This window comes from Pyricularia oryzae, chromosome 3 (assembly GCF_000002495.2).
Source record: "Pyricularia oryzae 70-15 chromosome 3, whole genome shotgun sequence".
NCBI lineage: Eukaryota > Fungi > Ascomycota > Sordariomycetes > Magnaporthales > Pyriculariaceae > Pyricularia > Pyricularia oryzae.
The window spans coordinates 29,720-50,150 of NC_017849.1; the positions used below are offsets into that span (position 1 = coordinate 29,720).

Here is a 20,431-nt window from a genome sequence, read left to right on the forward strand (position 1 = left end):
AACTCCTATATTTACCCCCTCATTCGTCACACGTTCTTCAACCGTTGGATTTATCGGTTTTTGGGCCGTTAAAGGAAGCTTATCGACGTCACCTGGGATTTGTAAACCAGTTTTGCTGTTCAACGGTTGTTGGGAAACGAAACTTTCTACTTTGCTATCGAAAAGCCAGATCAAAAGCATTTATAGCAAAAACCATTCAATCTGGTTGGCGTACGACGGGGTTATGGCCGGTGAACTTGGCAAAACCACTTTTAAACCCTTTTTTATTAGAAAATAGCAACGCCAACGTCGAAAAAGGTAAAAATAACGGCTTCCAAAGGGATAAAACACCGGAAAATCCAACCCAAAAAATTAACGACCAGTCTTTACTTATTTGGAAAACCCCTAAAACGACCCGAGATATTCGACTTCAACTACAGGAAATTTCCCGGTCCGAAAAAAGTAACGCCACTTCACGGCTTTTGTTTGCAAAAGTCCAAAAAAGCTTCGAAACCAAGGATATCTTATTGGCTGAAGCTCAGCAAAAAATCAGTTTGTTAAAAGCAAAATTGGAGGCGGTACGGCCGGTCAAAAGGAAAAGGGTGATTCCGGATCCCAACGAGCTTTTGGTCAGCAAAAAAAACGTTTATGAAGCACAGGAAAATAATAGGGACTGTTTAGAAGCTTTGAACGATGGAGAAGAGGTTAGCGAACCGGGAGAGCCTGACAATGATTGTATTATTGTGCGTTGATAGGTTTACATTTAAATCGGTTTATAAAAGGGGTATTTCGTCGTTACATTTTTCAAGGGGGCCGGACTTTAGGGGGGTCGGAGATGTGGAGCCCAACGTTACCACGTGAATTTGTAATGGCCGTCCACCTCGTATAAGAGGAGGCAAGGCAACGGGTACTATTAAACTATAAGATTTCCGATGGACTGGCGCAAATCCAAGGCGCTTTGACGGCGAAGAGTCGATACGTTAAAAATGCCCATGGGCCACTCGTATGTGAAGGATTCAAAACAACGTCCTAACGAGCGCCGAATGCAGGCTAATAGTCCTCCGGAATACGGCGTTGGTCATCTCGTTGGAACGAAGCATAATGGTAGCCGCTGCCTAAAAAGAAACAGGGTGCTCCAGAATGGCCATTAATCCCAAAAAGGATATGCCGCTGCAAGTTGGCGAAACTACCGTCCATACAGGTTATAGTATATGAAAAGTGTGGAATGGCTGCTAGTAGGATACATCGTCTTTCCTGCCGTAACCTGCACGGGTCTATAACAAACTTGTTTTCGCAGCACGTGAACTTCACACACCGCTGCTGAGCTCAACTATCAGCACCCTTTTTTCGGCAAGTCAACGTTTTGAAAGCCACCCTTGAACGTCTTGCCTGGGGGCTAATGATATACACAAGTAGATCGCCCAAGTCATTGGGTAAGTAGTAGTCATTCTCTAGGCAGCTCACTACCTTGTCAAACTTTCCTCTTGTTGGTAACGATATAAAAGGCCCAAGCGATATGTCTAGTATGCGCTAAGGCGAACCCATGCTTTACTGAATCACACCCTTTTTTGATATTTGGAGAGGCGTAATAAGCTCTACGAGCATTAAGTAAACACTTGATGCCCTCTCTAATAACTCGATGCGCTAATGCTGTTGAGCCACAGGCACAAAGTCTCTATGCACCAAGATATTTAACAGATTGCTCGCCTTCTCCCCTTCAGCCAGCGACCTGCATTACCATTTATCATGCTATAGGCATGGCTCAGCGCCGTTGTCAGCACCCTTGTCATGCTACCGGTAAATAGGATCAGCGACGTTCGCCGCGCGCGTCTCTCCTCTGGACCAAGCTTACAAGCTCGCTTGGCTCAATTGATCCTCTCAAACTGCTTAGTGAGGCGGTGCAATCTGAGCATCGAGATGGCAAAGATATTTACGCACCCGAAGATTGGGCTGGCGCGCGGCGTAATGGAACTAAAAGGTATCTCGGCAAGCCATGTGTAGGTCTGTCTGTACATGACTCTGAACCAAAAGGACACGAGTCTGACCAACTCTCTCCCGTACACAAAATTTTCAGTATGGGCGCACGGACCATGCTGTTAACGTTTGCGCGGGACTTCCGCCTGTAGCCCTAACAGGCGCGCACACACGAAAAACTCTTCAACCTGTCGCCCTAAGCACCGTCACTACACGGAACGCCTTTCCTCGCAACACCCATGTATAATCGACAGATCTCCCCTTTGACGAGTTTTCCACTGATCGCGGTGAAGGAAGAGTCCGATCGGCGGCTCGGCGCGCCACCCGCATAGAGGCGCACAAGACAAGGCCCAATCTCGCGATGCGAGCCAGCGTGGCACAAAAAACTTTGCCAGCCGGAAAGGCAGGCGTCCTTCCCCGGAAGGCTAGACAATACGGTTTAAAAGAAAGGGAAATTAGGCTGAGAACCACCCGACGGTTCTTCGAATCGACAGGGCACCCTCTCACCCCCTCACACCTTCTGGGATTGCCTGCAGCGAGGAGGTAGTGCCGTTACGGGGGTTGGTTAGTTGTACGTGGACCGGAAGCACTGTGCCGGCGCGGCAGTCTCCAAAGGGTCCCGACAGCAAGACGTGGTCGGCCCATTGCTGGAGACGGCTTTGGGTAACGGGAAGCAAGAAACGTGGGCACGGCCTTGGTTCGCACCCTTGGTACACCCCGTGGACGGTGGGCCGTGGTGGAATAGTGTGACTGAGGCGCCCCATGCTTCTCACTCGCACTGGGAATCTGCGCCGGGTCTGGAGGACGGGAAGAACTCGATTGCATTCATGTCCACATTGTGGCGCTGGGCTAGCCCAGGAACCAACGGGGGACTAAGCTGTGGATGGACATGTACGGGGTGTCGCCGGCTTTTCGAAGCTTTCTACTCGCACTAGGGACGTACACCGGGGCAGATGATGTCGTCGGCATGTTAGGCGGAAGAGACGCTATTTTAGCCGGAGAGGACGGATGCGCGCGTCGGTCTACCAAGAGGCCTTTTTGTGGATGCGGTAGGCTTAAGGTGCAAACCTTGTATTTACGTGGCAGGCTGGGTATCCAGCGACTAGGAGGGCTCTAGCTGGCCTGTCCGTTAGAGGGTCTGGTCCAACCCTGTGACTATAGTTTACTGTAGGAAATGCAAGGATATTTGGCGTATCTCGTCAAAAACGGTACGAAGTGGCGGTTGGCATACGCAGACGACGTGCTTACATGGAAATCGTCACCCTCGTTGGAGGAAAACGTACGTTGGCTGGAAGATAAACTCCGGGATATGCACGAAATTGCGGCGGAAGAGAAGATCCATTTTGCAGCGGAAAAGACAGAGGTGATCCATATCACTAAGAAAAGGCACGGTCGCAACCCGGAAATCCGGATTAATGGTAGAACGGTTACCCCGGTCCAACTACCGGGCGGTCGACGCGGACAAAGCGCCTCCGGGGCCGAGCGCTACCCGGGCATGCGTTGGCTTGGTTTTTGGTTCAGCCGACGGCTAGACGGGCGCCGCCACGTGGCCGAAAGGGCTGCCAAAGCAATGGCGGTCGCTGCCCACCTCAAGAGCTTTGGGGCAGTAAGATACGGACCGCCTGCGGCTGCACTTCGCAAGGCAGCGGTGGCATGCGTGGGTTCCTCGGCCACCTACGCAGCCGAGGCATGGTACAACCCAGCGCACAAGCAAAGAGGACTCCTCAAAGCATTGAACAAACCGCTGGTTTTAGCGGCACGGGCAATCCTCCCGGCGTATAAAACCACCCCCTCGTCCACTGTTCTCAGGGACGCAGGACTACCCTCGGCCCGCGTCGCGCTGGCCTACACCCGCCTGAAATACGGCGCCCGACTAAGGCTCGCGGACAAGGGGCACCCCCTTGTCAGCCGCCTGCGTGAAACACCTCGTGCCCGCAACTCGGGCCATTCGGCCACGACCCTGCAAACGGCTGCACAACTTCTCCCGCGGATCCGGAGACTAGAGTTGCGCGCACCTCGCAATGCCCCGGATTCTCGCACTGACCCCACCGGAGGAGTCCCGAAAGAGGAAGCGGCCCGCCGCTTTATCGAATGGCTGGACATGGTATCACCTGACGATATCGTGGTATATACGGATGGTTCGGAAAAACACGAAAACAACTGCGTCCAAATAGGGTACGGATGGGCCGCTTTTAGGGCGGGCCTGGAATTTGCCGCAGGCTCCGCATCTATTACGCCGGAAAGCCACGTTTTCGACGCCGAGGCGATTGGCGCCCTAAAAGGGCTACAGGCGGCAGCCAAGGCCCAGCCAGGCGCCCGGATCTGGATTTGTGTGGACAGCACCTCGGTTATTTGGGGTCTTAGAGGCGACGCGCCGCGTTCGTCCCAATGGGCCTTTTTGGAGTTCCATAACCTTATCGATCTACTCCGAAAACAAGGCACCGAGGTTCGGGTCCGTTGGTGCCCTGGGCACCAGGGAATCCCGGGAAACGACCGGGCTGACGAGCTGGCCAAGGCCGGCTCTGCCGGACCGCCGGACCCAGACCCGAGGGCTCAGCAAACCACGTATAGCGGTGCCGGCACGGTCCTCAGAGCCATTCTTTCGAATATAGAGAAGGACTGGTGGCGTAAAGAACTTTGTGAACGGTCCCCCGCATATAGGGAATGGAAATTCCAATACACACCGAGAAAGGAGCCCGAGGAACTGCGTTTGCCAAGACCCCTACTGGGCCATTACTTGGCCATGAGGACCGGCCACGGCGATTTCAAAGCCTACCATGACCGTTTCAACCACCAGGATGCAAACACCTCGTGTGCCTGGTGCTGGAAGCGGACCTCCCCTGAACACCCGGTGCACTGCCGCTTTTCGCGGGCGGTGTGGAGAAACTGGCCGTGGCCTGACAACGACCGGCCGGTCGGGCCGCCAGACCGCGCCCAACGCCGCAAATTCTTCCAGACAAGCCTCGGGCAACCGAAAAGCTTTGAGGCGTTTTCGATAGCCACCAACTACTTCAGCGCCCGCCCCAGAGCGGCCCGCCAGCGCCCCGCGCGCCACGAACGCACTTTACGCCTAGGGACACCGATCGTAAACGACTCGAACTCTGACGAGGAATAGACTTACTGCCTTTTCACCCACACTTCACGGCACAAGCCGTCAGACGAACCCTCCGTGCACCTTAGGCACGGGGTCGCGTCAGTGAACTAACCCCCTAAGCAGGACCGGGCCCGAACCCGGTCAGGCACGATCCGCCTCTGCCCTCCTTGTTTTCCCCCTGTGTAAATAAAGAAGATAGAACGCGCGCCGAGATACCCCTCGGGAGGTTGCTAACGGCCGGCTAACAAGCCGGGCCGAGCCCGGCGTTAAATAATACTACTACTACTACTACTACATAACACGAGTCTGACCGTAGAGTTTTGAGCCCAAGAGAGACACCACTGACCTTGCGCCCCACGCTATTCGGCCCACGATCCAGGCGGGAGGAGGGTCGCCATCTGGGGTCGCACCGAGAGCGGCATGTCCGGCCTCGGTGGCAGTGTTATGGAAACCCTCGATCATGTCGCGCACACGGCGGTCGGGCCGCCCTGACGTCAGTCGGTCTGGGCATTTGTGAGGGGGTTCAAGGTCTGAATATCTGGCAAAGCAGGAGTGAGTCGATATACAATGGGCTGAGCATACTGGATACCAGCTTACTACCCACTAGTTCTAGAATGGTTTGTGTGTTAATATATCACTCTTGGTGACAAAATGTGCTTTGCCTTTGCGAGCAGATTGGAGGAGCCAGTAATGAGAAATATTTACTGATTTGCATTGCAAGGTATAAAAAGGAAGTGAAAGCTTGGTGTAATATCAAAACGCCCTGGCACATCAGCCAATGTCAAAAAAGGGTCTCGGTGCAAACTCTAAATTTATTTTCATTTCCCAAAAGTCGACGCTCCTTCAATGCCCGCAGAACTAAACCGCAGCCCTGCCTATGGCTTCTTTAGGTTATACAATCCGCTCCTCGAGTTCCCCATCCAATCTGATGCCCACGTAGGCATCAACCAGGATAAATACCCCGTTGCAGTTGCCAGACCCCCACGCCAGACCTTCCCGCTCCTCCCAGCAACAACATCAGAGACCAGTCTTTTGGCAACCGTATCAATATCCATGTGACCAAAAAGGTCCTCCCCTCGCGCCTGCTTGGCGATCTGCTCCTCGACTGACTTGTATCGGGACCCAGGGGGAAGGGCAAAGTTCCCGGTATTCAGGAAAATCTTTGTGCCGACTACGCCCACCATGGCCGTTATGACACGCACGCCCAAGGGAGCCATCTCGAGGCGTAGTGTCTCGGACAGATTGGCGACGGCTGCCTTGGAGCTGTTGTAGATGCCTTTGGTGGAGAGGTTTGTAAGCGGCCAAGATCTCGGCGGCTGACGTTATACAAGATGGAGGATTATTATGATGTAAACTTACCGCCCCAAGGCATGACGACACCAGCAGCAATGGACGCAATGTTCATCAGCACACCACCCGTCTTGATGAGCAAGCCGGCGAACCCCTGCGCCAACGCCAACACACCCCAAACATTTACTTCATATGTCTGGCGGGCCTTGTCTAAATCCACGTCGAGAAGGGGCATTGTGTGGACGCCGCCGGCATTGTTGACCAAGACATCGAGCCCTCGGCCCTCTGTTGCTGAGTCCACGGCGGTGACGCAGGCCTTGATTGACTCGGACGAGCTGACGTCCAACTGGAGGAGTTGAATATTTCCCGAAGAGTGTTTGGTCAGATCTTTGGCTTTGGATAAGTCGCGAGCCGTGGCAAATACATGATAGCCCACGTCGGCGAAAGCCTCTGCCAGGGCATAACCTATGCCGCCGGAGCTGCAGCCCGTAATCAGGACCGTTTTCATGGTTGGCTCGACGATAGTGTTCGAACCCATTGTGGAGGTGATGGTGATGCTCCGAGGCGAAGGGGAGCGAAAATTGAATTACTGGGGACGATGACGATGCGGTGTAGCAGTGGAGGACGGAGCTACTGGAGCTTATATGCCTTATCTCTTTCGGAATGTGCCTCACGCCGATGACCCATGATTAACTTGGCCTGCTTGGTAACTTGGTCCAGGCCTCGCGTAGACCATCCACTTGTGCACCTCGGTGGAGCGGCGCTTCCCCGGTGGCGCTGGCCTCTTGTGAACGATAGCGGTCATATCCCAGCCCTGCCCATAAGATCTGCCGCCTCCAGAAGGCACTCTACGACACCGCGCTATGGATTCAGGGGTTCAGTCCAACACGTGTGGTGCTGTCGGACCTCTGGTGCCCCGAATCCGCGCTCCTCCAGGACTCGCCAAGACTTATCCGACGCTACAGTTGAGACGAGGCTGGGTGTTGTGGTAGATTTGGAAGTCGGGCCCTGATGTACTGGACTGAAAAGAACTGATAGAACCCGTTGGTTTAGATAAAGAGCACGAACTAGGTATATAAGTACCTGCTTGATAAATAATCCTTCCAGCCACGTTTCGCACCAATTATTAACCATGTTTCGAATTCAATCCAAGAGCTCGCCGCCTTAGGTAGCCCGAGGGTCACGATAAGCAGGCAGCTCCTGGCAGAATATGTGAGCCCCTTCACTATGCGACCCCATCCGCATCTCGTTCTCTTTGTGCGGTGGTGGTGATGACGGCGGAGATGGCAGCTCCGCACAGCGCTTGGACGAGTAAGCATGCTGTTGTTCCAACTGGTTGGTATGTGCATCGAAGTGTTGTGGGGGTGGTTGGTATAAGTTGGCAATTCCCTGGCTTTGCCGGTTGCTAGATCCAACGTATTCCGGCTGCATTGGCTCGTGAGTGGAACTTGGACCCTGACGCCGTGGTTTGTACCAGCACAAGTATAGCAGAGAGCCTGCAATTAGTATCAGCACAACGATAGCACCGACCACGCCTCCCACGATAGCACCAATGGGAGCTCCTGCGGAGCTGGGCGAGTTGGCGGTTAAGGGTTCGTCGCTGAGCGGATTTTCAATAAGGTTTGCAAATAGCGCCCTGACACTATCACTGTTCCATGACACGTTTTTGAGTCCGCTATATTTCGATTTTCAGTCATGTTAGCATCTGAGTCATCTGACATGGAACCAAAATCTCACGTAAGATAACCTCTCTGGCAATTGTGACTTGGAAGCGGTGTTTCCTGTCAAAAAGAATTGAGGCGACCACGAGTAATCTGGAAATAGATGCAGTACTTGGAACTTACGATTCTTTATACCAGTTCCGTACCATGGTTGGCTGTTGATAGCTGGGGGCATCGGAGTCGTAGGTTTCTTTCCATTTGAGCTCCGTCATGTCCAAAACCTGCAGCGAGCTATCCCCCCACTGGTTTGCAGTACTGCTGAAATTTTGCCAAGACCCATCCAGGGTTGTTGGGTAACCTCCATATGCGACCATCTGGCGGGCACCCTTGCCAATGATTGCGCAGGAGTGGTATTGTCTGTCGTTATCAGGCGAGCCATTGGCGCTGTCGGCAGAAAACCACCTGAACCCCGGGATTGTAAGGATATAAGTGTCCTTTGGTTGCTTGCAACCTCCATAGACTACGACTTCGTAAGTCCTGCTGTTCCCGGCTTTGGCAGCCACTATGCATCCTCCGTGTCTCGGTTGCGGGGTAGCGCCGGTTGTTCTTTGCTTATAAAATCGGCCCGATCCAATGTCGTAGAAATTGATTTCGTTCATTGGCAGCATTTCGTCTGTTGAGGCTTGGGAGTTTTGGAGCAGATTGGCGTGGCTCCCGCCTATAAAGACGACGATGCCCTTACCGTTTGTCCCTAGCGTGGGCAGGCATGCTGCAGATCCCCATGTATAACTCCCACCGCCGTTCCCAAAACTCTTGGTGCTTCGGTTCTGCCATGTGTCGGATGCTATATCGTAAATGATAAGACCGCTGAGCGTCGTCCAGTCGCTGCCCACGTTCGGGAAATGGGAATCTGTTTCGTTGCTAACAGCGCCACCCAGATAAAACCCGAGTCCGTTGCACTGTGTCCAGCTGCCTCCATATGTGCGGTATACACGCTGCTGACTGGACTCAACTGTGGGCTCCGAAGGTACTGACCTCCAGCTGCCACTTTTGCTCCCAGGACTGTCGGGGGTAAACTTTTGCAAGCGTGCATCTCGAGAGCCTTTGTTTCCCCCCTTAAGGGCCGACTGACCCCCCCAAAAAAGCAGCTCTTTATTTCCTGGAGAAGTCCACATTGCCATTGACATTGAAGCTACTCCAACGTAGCCCGGATTTGCATATCCTTTCTTGTCCAGATCGAGGTCATTCGTGCTCCAGGATTCTTTGAGCGGGAGTACAAATGTCCTGTCCTCTATATTAACGTGTATTTTAGCATGGCCTCCTTTCGTCTGAGCTCGTGACCTAAGAGGGGAGCGTTGAGATTGCAGATATATATACTCACCAACGGCCCCACCTTTATAGTCACTATTGGGTATCATCGCAGTTCCGCCCTGAATGTAAAGAAAGTCCCCCGTGGTGGCCACTAGAATAGTGCCAGCTGTTAGCATATTGTAATACATACTTTAAAAATGAACCGTTGCGGGAACCACTCCAGGGTTCGTGAGGAGTTATTACAGGAAGCAGCCAAACGCCACGAGTTTGATCCACCGTGGCAAGTAGTAGTAGTAGTAGTAGTAGTAGTATTTAACGCCGGGCTCGGCCCGGCTCATTAGCCGGCCGTTAGCAACCTCCCGAGGGGTATCTCGGCGCGCTTTCTATTTTCTCTATTTACACAGCGGAAAACAAGGGCATAGAAGCGAATCGAGCCTGACCGGGTTCGTGCCCGGTCCTGCTTACAGGTTTGTTCACTGACGCGACCCCGTGCCTTCAGGCGCACGGAGGATTCGTCTGACGGCAGTTGACGGCTCTTCATCGAGAGGGGCCTGTGTCCAAACAGCGGAGCTGTCGGTCGTTTGTAGCCATGGAGACGAAGTTCCCAACAAGTGTGGGCTCGACGGCACAGGCGGGTGGTTGTTGTCGATAGCCAGCCGGGTTATCCTTGCCACGGGTAAGCGGGGAGGAGGTGGAGGGAGCAGGATTCGAACCTACGTTACTCAAGTAACAGCCATGGCGCTTAACCACTGCGCCATTCCCCCCATCCACCGTGGCAAAGACAGCTTTGCGTAAATAGTATCAATACAAGAAGGAGCAGAGGAGGCCATAATGCTGCACGTTCTCTGCCGGCTGGTGTCATCCTAGCGAGTAGGGATTTGTGGTATAGTTTGCAATGCTGTGCTTAAAGAGGAGAGGATACAAGCCAGGGAGCAATAACTGTTAGACGCTTTAAATGGCAAGGTGAACAAATGGTTGTCCGGATGACAAGAGGACAGTAGGATGCCCTTTATCTAGAAGTGTTTTGTAAGTGGCCTATTCAGCCGCAAAATCATATCCGATTCCGAGTCCAGTAACCACTCTCATAGTTTAGATATTAAATCGCAGCTCCTCCAAATGTCCTGCATTATTATTGGCGTGCATATCTCTGCGTTACGCTTTCTATGCAGCATTAGCTATAAGCTGGAAACCAAGTCCAATGTAATGATTATCATGCTGATTAATACTTTAGGAATGCGCGTCTTGGATATTTGACTAGCGGCATACATTAGTAGACACTCACATGTGCCAAACAAAGGCAGGCAGCTAAAATCTCGACTAAGGTTGGTTTTCGGGGCATAGTGGTAAGGCTGTTTGCCAGTATCAAGTATCGAATAGTCCAGACCGACGGCTCGTCTGGTCACTGTTCTAGACCGTTGCGGTGAGAATGCTTGGCAAATGCAAAACTACTAAGCCACAATGCGGGGAAAGGGACTCGAAGGGGCGGAGGGCTAGTGTAGGGCCAACCAGGCTGAGGCAAAAGGCGCTATGGATGCATTTGTAAATCTTGTGGCGTGGCCAATAGGGCAAAGCCGTAGTGTATGCAAGGCACTTTAGTCAGTCTTGGACTCCTGGCTGCATGACCTGAACGTCTGATAAGCTACTGCACGCGCACGTGTGACAGGCCTGGACCGCACTGCAGGCGCAGGTGAGCCCTCTCTTCCACCATAGGCCATGCTGTGGATTTTGGCGGGTGCACAATTACCTTTTTTCGTATGGGAAGTGATCTATGGTGGAGTACTAGGAACATGCCTGTTTACTGAAAGGTAAGAGGGGTAATTTTAACTTCAGTTTGTGTGACACGAAAAACGAGGATGTGTCGGCCCAGATGGCGAGGATGAGAAAATGCACCGAGGACAGAAGACAACACGCAAGGTTGAACACGCTCGGTGGCTAGGTCCAACCTCTGGGCAAGATATACCCGGCACAAGATTGGGAGCTTTCCATTTGCAATTTAAAACTTACTCTGTGTATCGCCATGGCACCGAAAGCCCCCAGACACCGCTAAGTGGGCTGAGCAAATAACAGCTATTCTCTGTTTTCTACATATCGGGTTAAAAGATGTCGAGTGGTATTCGAGCAAAAGTGCCGTTTCATATCGCAGTCAGCATTAGTGGCAAATAAAACATGGCGACCGAGGATGATGGCGGCAGCAAACTTGCGCAGGAGCGTGTCCCTCTCTGATTATCTGATATACGGACTTTGGGAATAAGCATGAGGCAACAGGAGCAGTTCTTTCTGATTCGGCACTCATGATGGCGGCCTTGAAACATGACTCTTTAGCTGGAATGTCGAGCAGAAATAAGTGGAGGTTCTTCCTGAGGTGCTTGCCAAGTACGGATTCCGGCACCCAAGGTGAGGTATCCAGGTGAGCGGGTTTCAACTCCACTCCGGAGCCGCAGTCTGTTCCTTGCGAGTAGTATTTTGGCATCCTTGATACTGACCCACACGGCGACAAATCCTGTACGCTAACCCTCCACCGTTCAACAAGCCTACCGAGTTGAGTTTCGGTAAAACAAAATTATTTGTTCCACTGTGCATCGCCTCGAGCTTTTGATCCCATCTCTTGGAGAACCGGCAATCCCGAATGGTACCTGGTCTTAGTCGGGCGCTATCACCAGAGATTCCGTAAACGCTTGGACATGCATCGTCCGCCCACCGGCTGCAAGTGGAGATTGTTTACTTGTAACTGATGCTGAGCTATTGTCAGGCCAGACCCTCGCCCGCACGAATCGCTGCACAATCCTAGCCGGATCTCTTTTTTCTCTCTTTTTTTCGGCTGAAGTCTCAGGGTGACAGGCACGCGTTCTGAAGTGGCCAACTCGAATGTCTCCGACTTGGCAGGGCGTCGCATTCAAAAGCCGATAAGATTTGCCGATGGAAGCTAGGGGTAGGCATAACCTGTCTGTCCGCAGTTTTGGTTGTGCACGATCTACAAATCGTCTGATCTAGCAAAAGCCAAACCACGTGGATGACAAGCTGAGGGTGGGGGTGATGAATGACTCTATCAAAACCAAGACATTCAGGCGTCGTGTTTGGATTATTGAGGGTTTTAATTAGAAGTTTTCTTGTCTTTAAACTGGAAAATGCACTATTTTGAGGTACAGGCAGGACATTTTGTTTAACGGTAAAAATAATATTACAAAATTAAACTGGAAACGACAAAGCTGAAAAAAAATAGGTACAACAGAAAGCATGTCCCGACCAAAGATATATCCCCTGTAGCACAAATCCGCCCCTGGTACGACGGTATTTCCTGGACGTCTCCCTGACTACGGGACAGGATGGCCTGGTACATCGCCAGCCGTAACTTTGGTCCTAGTTCCGAATTCGGTCATGGGATATCCCCCACGATCGCTACTATCGTCCAGGAAGGTCCCGGGACTGCCCGGAAACTTGGTGGCTTGATCATCGCTGTTCAGCCTTTCGACGCTCGCGCTGCCCTCGAGGTCCGGATACAATGAGAGCGTTTTCTGAGGCCGTGACGACGAAGTCGCTGTGGTAGAGAAGGTCGGGACTCTGCTGCCTCCTTGGCTCGCCTTGGCGCCGTATCGGTTGCCACTGGCACCATAGGCTCCCTTGGACGGCGACGCGCTTTTACCAAAGGTCGATGCGAGACGAGGCAGGACTTTGCCAACAAGAGGCCGCAATGAGGGCAGCGAAGCGCACATGAGCCCAATCGATATTTCGGCCGTCGACCACGAAGATGAAATGGCATTACTCCATGTGATGTCGGGGCTGTCGTCGAGGAAGGTGAGGCGGAGGATCGAGATGACAGTTGCGAAAAAGCCGAGGGAGAAAATTCCCAAAAGTACCAACTTTTGGGGCCCGTTGATGCGCAGTTTCCAAAGTGCGGGTAAGGGCAAAGCAAAGATTATGATATCGGTGCCGATATTTGCGCCAGCCTGAGCGTAGTATATGGTGAAATTCTATAGTTGTTTTTGTCTGGTCAGTTTATTTTGCTTCATGAGAGAACTTGTAGAGATTTGGGTATAGTGCCCCAATCACTTACCGGTAAGCAGTTCTTCTTGGAGTCAAATGACCAAAAGTCTGAGATCTGTAGAAACAACCACAGTTAGTCACTGCTCAAGTCCAAATCGTCAAATAGGTAGGTGTGTTAATGTTTACTCACTGGCGTGCAAGCGAAAATGGCCACAAACGTAAAGGCTATGCATGCAGAAACAACAATGACAAGAAAGGCGAGATAAGTTTGCTTCATCGCCCTAGTGGTTGCCAACACACGGTAGTATTGCAAGAGGAAGGAGGCCTTGGTGAAAAGGATAGACACATTGTACAAAACAATGCTAAAGTAGAAATTCTTTGTGATGAGAAACAGTGCCGCGGCCAATGGTCAGTTTCGGACTTTCGGTACATGTCATGTAATGTCGATTTCATGGAGTACTGATTTCATGGAGTACTTACTATGAAAAACTGCTGCAGTTCAGCGGGACCGACTGTCCATATGTGCCTTCCACATCCATACTTTGCATCTGCCAGGTGAAAGATTTATTAGATCGCATGGCTCTTTTTGGGGTGGCAGTGGCACATCTGCGCTGCTACTTACTGAAGCCAACCAAAATGCCACAGGCGAGCGTGAATACGAGGGATATTGCCGCCGCCCAGTCATCGAGACCAAAGGTTTTGAGGATGAAGAGACGAGTGTAGATCTGGAACAAGATTTTTGTCAGGAGATGTTGGGGTTGTGATTATCAAAAGCAAGTCGAAGAGGGTTTTTTTGCTTTACCCTGCCAAGGACAACCACCGTAACCGCTGTTAGACTGATTATGACCGACGCGTAAATGTTTCCCACTCGAGACTCATGATCCAGAGAGTGGTTTATAGAGTCGGCCATTGTGTTCTGCGAGCGACTGGCAAAAGAAGTGATGAGAATGAGAATGACCCTGCTTCTCCCTCGTGTAATGCCGTCTTTTTTTCTTATGCCCTCCGGGGGCTTGAACACGCAGCAGGAAGAGGAGAGGTCGTCGTCCCTTGGGGGAGGTCGGATTGACTTGAACACTGGGTTTTCCAATGTTTGTTTCTCTCCAGTCCTTGTGCGTGTTCCCCATGCACTGTCAAATGCGAACCATACAAAGAATACTTATACAATTATGACGGGAACCAGCCAAAGCCGCAAACGAGTAGTAAACCCCCCCAGGTCATATGGCGATCCAAGCCCCCGCACCTGATCCAGGATCCAAGATCTCCAGGGTATGCGGCTGACCGGGTTGAGGTATTTGCTGCGTGCGTACGCATGCGGCAAGGGTTGGGGGTGGGGGGCTAACCGGCCGGCGGGGGGGAGCGGCTCCAGTGGTGAAAGAAACCAGAGATTTCCTGGTGGCGCGAGGCCTGTGCAGCTGGGTTGGTTCGGGGCAGGCATTCGGGTGAACGCATAGTTGTGATGCTACTTCCGTCACCGGCAATCAATCGACGTGTTTGAGTTGAGTCAGGACGGACCGAAAAAAGGGCCACATAGGCATTTACCTGCAGGGTCGATGCAGGTTGAGATGATGGGGTTTAAGCTTGCTGCGATTGACGTTTCAACGATTACCACGGTATATACTCCTCATCTTTTTACAATCCATTCCTATGTAGGTAAGGTGCATCTTTAACACTTGGTGCCTAGACATTCACAGGGATGTTTTACCAATATTCTGCCATTTGAGTTTGGCCAAGCACTGACCTGCTTGAAACACGTGGGGGAGAATTTAATATATTCCACAACCAAGTTTGTCCATTTTTACCCTAGACCAACCTGGAAAAGGGCGCCCTAATATTACATTGGGCCGTGGGTGGCGGGTCCCTAAAGCCCGTGCCCTAATTTCTCCTGCGCCGTCTACACCACCTCCAATTTTTCCCGGCACTTGTTCTCGGCGCCGGAGATATTTAGACTACGACATCACCACACAATGCGTCAATCTGCAGAATCCATCGTACTCGGCGTTGTCCGGGACGAGCTGAGGGAAAAGGATGGCGATATCAGGGGCATCAATGACCAGGTATGAGAAACAAAAATTAATTTTGTTCATTAGCCTTCGCTTCGCTTTTTCGCCCTTGGCCGCTTTTCGAGTTCCAATGCAGCTCGATAAACGCTACTCACTGTATTTTCGCGTGCAGTCCGATGGCTGCGACCTGATCTAGCCCCTATATGTATGTCCTCGTGGGCATTTTGACATGACAAGATTGATGGAGAATCGCTTATCTAGAGTTCGCCGGCGCTTACTTTTTTGTTTCGTCGTCCATCCATGCCACCAGCCCCGAATACCTCTCGACCCCTCTTTCCCCTCCCCCCGCTCTAATGCAAACCCGTGCCCCCCTTGTAGATTCACGCCCACCCAGAGCTGGCATACGAAGAGTTCAAAGCCCACGATGCGTTCGTCTCGCTCCTGCGAAAGCTTCAATTCGAAGTAACCCCGCACGCCTATGGAGTCGAGACCGCCTTCTCGGCCGACTACGGATCAGGTGGTCGCCTGGTAGTCTACAATGCCGAGTATGACGCCCTGCCAGGCATTGGCCACGCCTGCGGCCACAACCTGATTGCGTCGTCGTCCCTCGCCGCCTTCCTGGGTCTCGTCGCTGCCCTCAAGCACCATCCGGACCAGCCGGGACGCGTCCGTCTCCTGGGCACTCCCGCCGAGGAGGGCGGCGGCGGCAAGCTCAAGCTGATCGCCGCCGGAGCCTACAAGGACGCCGCCGCCAGCCTGATGGTGCACCCTGGGCCCTCCTACCTGCTCGCCGCGCCCGTCGAGGAGGTTGCCTTTGTGCGCATGCTGGCCAACGTCAAGATGCGCATCTACTTTAGCGGTCGCGAGAGCCACGCCGCCATGGCTCCCTGGGATGGCATCAACGCCCTCGACGCCGCCATGCTGTCGTACAATGCCGTCTCCATGCTCCGGCAGCATATCCGACCCTACGAGCGCATCCACGGGGTGGTGCGTCAGGGCGGCGAAAGGCCCAACGTGACCCCCTCCTCCACGCAGGTCGAGTACTACATCAGGAGCGACACGCGCGCCGCGGCCCAGAAGCTCTGGGAGAGGGTCAAGCTCTGCTTTGAGGGGGCCGCCATCGCGACCGGGTGTGGCGTCCGATACGAGCCCATCAACTCGTACGCCGACGTCCGGCCGTCGCGTGCCCTGTGTCGCGAGTACCAAGCTGTGCAGGCGCCAGATACCGTCTCATTTTCGGAGCCGGCCGATTTCCTGGCAGGCAGCACCGACATGGGCGACGTGTGCTACGAGTGTCCCGGCTTCCATGGTGCATTCGGCATCGACACGGAGAAGGGCCAGTCGAACCACACGCCTGCATTTGCGGCCGCTGCAGCGCTGGACAAGTCCTACAAAAAGGCCATCGAGTGCGGGAGGGGGATGGCAATGGTTGGGTGGCGGGTTCTGAGCGACGATGCTTTTGCTGCCGAGGTGCAAAAGGAGTGGGAAGAGGATATGCGTATCGCCAAGGACACTTGATGCAGTAAGCGGACATGGTTTGTTACAGGGTTAGAGGACTAGCACTGTTGAGCTGAGCTACCTAGGTGGGTAAATATACACAAAAACAAACAATCTGCGATGGTTGCGCAAAATTCCAGGTCATCATCGCTACTACCCCGCTGGCGGATCAAAGGCGGCTTAGCAACCTCATCTCGCCAGGGGCGTGGTACTCGGGCACCTTCATTTCAAGGGCCTCGCCAGAGTAGCCAAGATCCTCGGCAACAAGGACGGCAGCCTTTTCGCCGATGAGAAGGGCTGTGGAGTATCTATCGAAAGACGACTGTGTCAGTACAGCGAGGGTACCTGGGCTGCCAAGTCGGCCAAGTGGTTCCCTCTTTCAGGGGGGGTTATTGTTAGTTTATGACTTACGTGTTGCATCCAACATTGTCAGGGCAGATACTGAGGTCGGCAACCTTGAGGTTGGAAACACCGTGGACGTTCAAGCGCTCGTCTAGGACGCCGTGCTTGACGATGCTGTTGCCCTCCTTGGGAGCCATGGAGCATGTCTGTTTCAATTGATGTTGGGGTCAGCAGTGAAGCTTGGCTGGCAGTTGGACAAGGCGGGGGAGGCGATAAGCACAAGGCAGGTGGGCATGGACTGGACTCACTCCCAGACAGTGCCAGGTACTCTCGACATGGCGCTTGACCCACTCCTCGATGGCCTTGATGTCATCGGTGGAATACTTGAGGTCGTCAAACACAGCCTTCTTGTGGGTGTTGAGCACCTCAATGTCGGGCTGCTTGTCGGCCGGGGGCAGGAACTTGCTCCAACTGCCGTGCTGCAGCCCAGCGGTTATGTTGCCCGGGAGTGCGTAGGCCTTTGTGGTCTCGAGGTCCATGTCGTGGGCGCGGGCGGGCGAGTCGTATTTGAAGAAGGGGTGCATGTTCTGCACCTCTCCAGCGTAGGCATCCATACGCCTGGCCGTCTCGCGCGACTTGATGTAGCCCCACACCATGGGCGCCATGTCACGCTCGTCGCTCATGAAGCCCGTGTCGAAGTCCGGGGCAGCATAAGGGTCAGCCGACTTGATGTGGGTGAATCCTCGCGAGAAGGGATACTCGAGGAAGTTGAACATGGTAAAAAAGGATCTTGGTCCGAGTTAGAGGACGGTTCTGCAGGCGACTAAGTCATGCGGGGGATGGATGGCGCAAGCAACGTACCCGGGAGGCATGAGCATGTGGTCACCGAACCAGCCAGCAATGACCGAGTAGTGCATCACAGGTTTGTCCGGCTTGTTCTTGAAATAGCTGTCCCATCCCTTCTGGAAAGAGTTGCAAGGCCAAGTCTTGAACTCGTCCAACTCCTTTTGCGTCGGCCTGATCTTGACCCCAGCATCTAGATATCTGAGAGATTAGCATGAGACCGTCACCCTGAACGGGGACTGGAACTTGCCTATTCCGTTCGTGGCCAGCGGCCCAGTTCCCTTAATCTCCCACTGGTCAAAGACGGCTTTCTGGACCTCTGGGTTTCCTCGGGCGAATTCGTCAAACGACTCGGTTCCAGGCTTTGCACGATACACGGAAAAGTGAAGATAGTGGTCCTGGAAGTTGAGGCCCACACCGGGAAGATCCACGATGGGCTCGACACCTGCGGCCTTGAGCTTCTTGGGGTCGCCGACGCCGGAGCGCTGCAGGACGAGCGGCGAGGAGAGGGTTCCGCACGACACGACAATCTGCTTGCGGGCGCGGAAAATGCGCGGCTTGAGCTGCTCCCTGGAGAGAGGCTTGGTGGCTACTGTCTGCACCGCCACCGCCTTGCCGTTCTCGATGATGACCTTGTCCACTTTGGTGTTGCAGACCAGGTAGAGGTTAGAGTGCTTTGCACGGGTAGAGTGGATGTATGCGTGTGCGCTGTCGCTTCGGCGACCGGTCTTGAGCCAAGAAGACAAGTGTCGTGTGTTAGCAAGGGGCAAATATAGAGACGCCTTGGGAGATGGCGACTTGGATCAACCAAAGTATAACAACTGTACACCTACATCGCGGTTGATCCACTTCAACCAGTGCTCTGCTCCGTGGCCACAAGAGAGATCTTGAAGATCGTCCACAGTAGGAATGCCTTGGGATTCGGCAGCACGCAAGAAGTCCCAGGCGATTGGGTAAGTGCTATTTTTGCGTTGTCCAGTCAGCGTTCCTCATCAAGCATGGTATGATCTCATTCTCGGCTGACCAGACTACACCGGGTAGAAGCTTACTAGTTTCCGAAAGACACCTTGATAGGTCCCTCGAATCCGTGTGTGTCACGGTTGTGACTGGCTCGCTGGTAGGTTTCGTGCTTCTTCATAAGTGGAAGCAATTCCTTGGTTGTCCATCCTTTGGCTTGGAAGTCGTCGTAGTCCGAGGCCGAGGCACGCGTGTACATCTATGGCCATGTTAGATGTCGCTTTTTGGTTGCTTATCGACGTTGCCACGCCCTGATCTTACCATGAAGTTGATTGATGAGCCACCTCCCAGGACATGCGCGCAGGGCACGACAGCCTTTCTCCCGGCAAGAGCATCTGATGCACGCGACTCGTAAAACGATGCTGTCTTGGAGTCTAGCTTCATGTTTCGCGGGAAGATGCCCGGGCGATAGACCCATGGGTTGTTGAGGTTGTTCTCGCCGCCTTCAATGAGAAGGACCTTGAGGTTGTGGTCCAGATTGGCCAGTCTGTTTGGTGGAGACAGATGATCATCATGTCAATGCAAACGATCATATGGATCAAACAACATCATCGCCCTCGACAAAGACAGCTGAATGGGGTACAGCTCACCGGCCAGCCACCACGCATCCCGTACTACCTCCGCCGCACACAATAATGTCAAACTCGTCTGGGATCATGCCACTGGCATATCCCCTCTCGTCACCACGTGACTCTTGTCCGGTGTCCTTCATGGCGGTGATGTATACCAGCAGTGGTATAAGAGATCCAGGAGCTAGGAAGCAGATAGCACGCGTTGAGAAAGGTATGCTTCGCGGTTTGAACTGGCGGAAGCAAGGTGGTAACAGAAGAGATGCACGAGAATCGAGGCAGTTCCAGCTTCTGTCCGCACTTATTTATGGCCGGAGGTATACCATCCCCTCTCTTCTCCTCTCCTGCCTACCAATCCAATCCCCTCATCTTCAATCTCTGCGACGCCGTCCCTCTTCTCGGTAACTCTCCTCCCCCTAATGCGTACCCCTCGACCCCATGCACACGCAACATGTTTTATTACCCAACTATAACAAAACCTTCAAGCAGATGCCAAGGGCCAATTACATGGTTGCTTCGCCATCCGATGGCCAATGAATGTCGACGTTCCATGGTTTCCAATTGATGCAGGTTGAAAAGCTGCTGCAAGATGCTGCTGCCCAGCGCGGGGAAGAGGCTCGGCAGTGGGATCAATGGGGGTCCAGCCATGACGCCTGGGAGGGGCAATGCTCGACTCAAAGATCCGCCATCCCAACGCGGATTCGATGGGTTCTTGGGGCGAAGAGGTACATATAATAGGGATGGTTTCTTTGTGGAAAACCTTGCTACATGGAACCGTCCGGAAGCCGGGCAAGTGTTGATGGGTTGATCAGATGCAATAGGTCAGCAGACGTGATCCGTGCGGAGATACTTTGTGAGTAAAACTGGAAGTAA

At 53.1% G+C, this 20,431-nt stretch overlaps 6 protein-coding genes and 1 pseudogene across 7 annotated transcripts; 1 reads left to right on the forward strand and 6 right to left on the reverse strand.

Moving 5' to 3' along the window:
• Window positions 1–5,922: 5,922 nt before the first annotated feature.
• On the reverse strand, window positions 5,923–6,875 carry MGG_09068 (NADPH-dependent 1-acyldihydroxyacetone phosphate reductase; the record flags this gene model as incomplete). Its single annotated transcript, XM_003711121.1, has 2 exons — window positions 5,923–6,323; window positions 6,407–6,875. 2 exons carry the CDS (start codon window positions 6,873–6,875, stop codon window positions 5,923–5,925), a joined length of 870 nt encoding a protein of 289 aa, XP_003711169.1.
• A 626-nt stretch (window positions 6,876–7,501) lies between these two features.
• Window positions 7,502–9,850, reverse strand: MGG_09069 (uncharacterized protein; the record flags this gene model as incomplete). The annotated part of the gene is made up of 4 exons (XM_003711122.1): window positions 7,502–8,012; window positions 8,182–9,289; window positions 9,380–9,460; window positions 9,775–9,850. The coding sequence occupies 4 exons, from the start codon at window positions 9,848–9,850 to the stop codon at window positions 7,502–7,504; spliced, it is 1,776 nt and encodes a 591-aa protein (XP_003711170.1).
• Window positions 9,851–10,001: 151 nt separating this feature from the next.
• MGG_20115 lies at window positions 10,002–10,073 on the reverse strand (annotated as a pseudogene). Its single transcript has one exon. The product of its transcript is annotated as a tRNA-OTHER (tRNA).
• Window positions 10,074–11,075: 1,002 nt separating this feature from the next.
• MGG_16586 (uncharacterized protein) lies at window positions 11,076–11,779 on the reverse strand (the record flags this gene model as incomplete). Its single annotated transcript, XM_003711123.1, has 3 exons — window positions 11,076–11,100; window positions 11,314–11,361; window positions 11,550–11,779. The coding sequence occupies 3 exons, from the start codon at window positions 11,777–11,779 to the stop codon at window positions 11,076–11,078; spliced, it is 303 nt and encodes a 100-aa protein (XP_003711171.1).
• A 683-nt stretch (window positions 11,780–12,462) lies between these two features.
• On the reverse strand, window positions 12,463–14,200 carry MGG_09070 (uncharacterized protein; the record flags this gene model as incomplete). The annotated part of the gene is made up of 6 exons (XM_003711124.1): window positions 12,463–13,277; window positions 13,361–13,405; window positions 13,481–13,615; window positions 13,771–13,838; window positions 13,913–14,015; window positions 14,093–14,200. The coding sequence occupies 6 exons, from the start codon at window positions 14,198–14,200 to the stop codon at window positions 12,621–12,623; spliced, it is 1,116 nt and encodes a 371-aa protein (XP_003711172.1). The 3' UTR covers window positions 12,463–12,620.
• Window positions 14,201–15,108: 908 nt separating this feature from the next.
• On the forward strand, window positions 15,109–17,335 carry MGG_09071 (aminobenzoyl-glutamate utilization protein B). The gene is made up of 2 exons (XM_003711125.1): window positions 15,109–15,344; window positions 15,669–17,335. The coding sequence occupies exons 1-2, from the start codon at window positions 15,255–15,257 to the stop codon at window positions 16,806–16,808; spliced, it is 1,230 nt and encodes a 409-aa protein (XP_003711173.1). The 5' UTR covers window positions 15,109–15,254; the 3' UTR covers window positions 16,809–17,335.
• MGG_09072 (alcohol oxidase) lies at window positions 16,957–19,701 on the reverse strand (the record flags this gene model as incomplete). Its single annotated transcript, XM_003711126.1, has 9 exons — window positions 16,957–17,095; window positions 17,199–17,335; window positions 17,438–17,918; window positions 17,991–18,173; window positions 18,219–18,700; window positions 18,806–18,932; window positions 19,022–19,188; window positions 19,251–19,476; window positions 19,580–19,701. The coding sequence occupies 9 exons, from the start codon at window positions 19,699–19,701 to the stop codon at window positions 16,957–16,959; spliced, it is 2,064 nt and encodes a 687-aa protein (XP_003711174.1).
• Between the last annotated feature and the right edge of the window lie 730 nt (window positions 19,702–20,431).